A 582-nucleotide genomic window follows, 5' to 3' on the forward strand; every position below is an offset into this window, starting at 1 on the left:
TTATTTTAGTACCCATTAATCAACTTCTCCTTACTGCCCCCTGAATGTGTTTAAGAACTCTTCCTGCGGCTGAATGCTGAGGATGACGAGATCCCAAGCTCAGTGGGTCTGAAGCAGCTCTTGAGGCAGGTCTCTGTTGAAAGCATTGCTCCTATTTCCCACACCACAGCCGTTCACTTTGTTTCTCCTGGCTTTCATGTCGTCTGCCCTTTTAATGACCCTTTCTCTATCAATAAATAACTTCTCATTGCTACTTCCAGATGTCAGATAGAGTTGACTGGTTACAAAGCCAAAATGGAGTATGCAAAGTTGATGTCTATTCTCCTGGAGACAGCCAGCCGCAGGACTCGAGAATGGTAAGGATCATCCTCTTTTAAATACTAGGTTAGGAATATGTGGGGTGCCATGAATGCCTTATTCTCCCCATCACCACCACACACCTCTTACTTTAGAAGGTGGGATTCTTGGGGGGAAAATGAGCTCCTATAGAACAAAAAGTTCCCATCTATAGTTTTTTGGAAAGAAATGCCTGTCATATGATTTAGTAGAAGAAATACGTTATAACTAATGAAAATATATATA

General features: G+C 41.8%; 1 protein-coding gene across 1 annotated transcript in view; it reads left to right on the forward strand.

Moving 5' to 3' along the window:
* The first annotated feature begins 260 nt into the window (after positions 1-260).
* AKAP3 (A kinase (PRKA) anchor protein 3) overlaps positions 261-582 on the forward strand; it is a 47417-nt gene continuing 47095 nt past the window's right edge. The window contains exon 1 of the mRNA XM_012637917.1: positions 261-356. Coding sequence (XP_012493371.1) covers positions 261-356 — 96 coding nt within the window. The remainder of the gene's footprint in view (positions 357-582) is intronic.

The sequence above is a fragment of the Propithecus coquereli genome, unplaced genomic scaffold, assembly GCF_000956105.1.
Source record: "Propithecus coquereli isolate 6110/MARCELLA unplaced genomic scaffold, Pcoq_1.0 Scaffold124, whole genome shotgun sequence".
Lineage (NCBI taxonomy): Eukaryota > Metazoa > Chordata > Mammalia > Primates > Indriidae > Propithecus > Propithecus coquereli.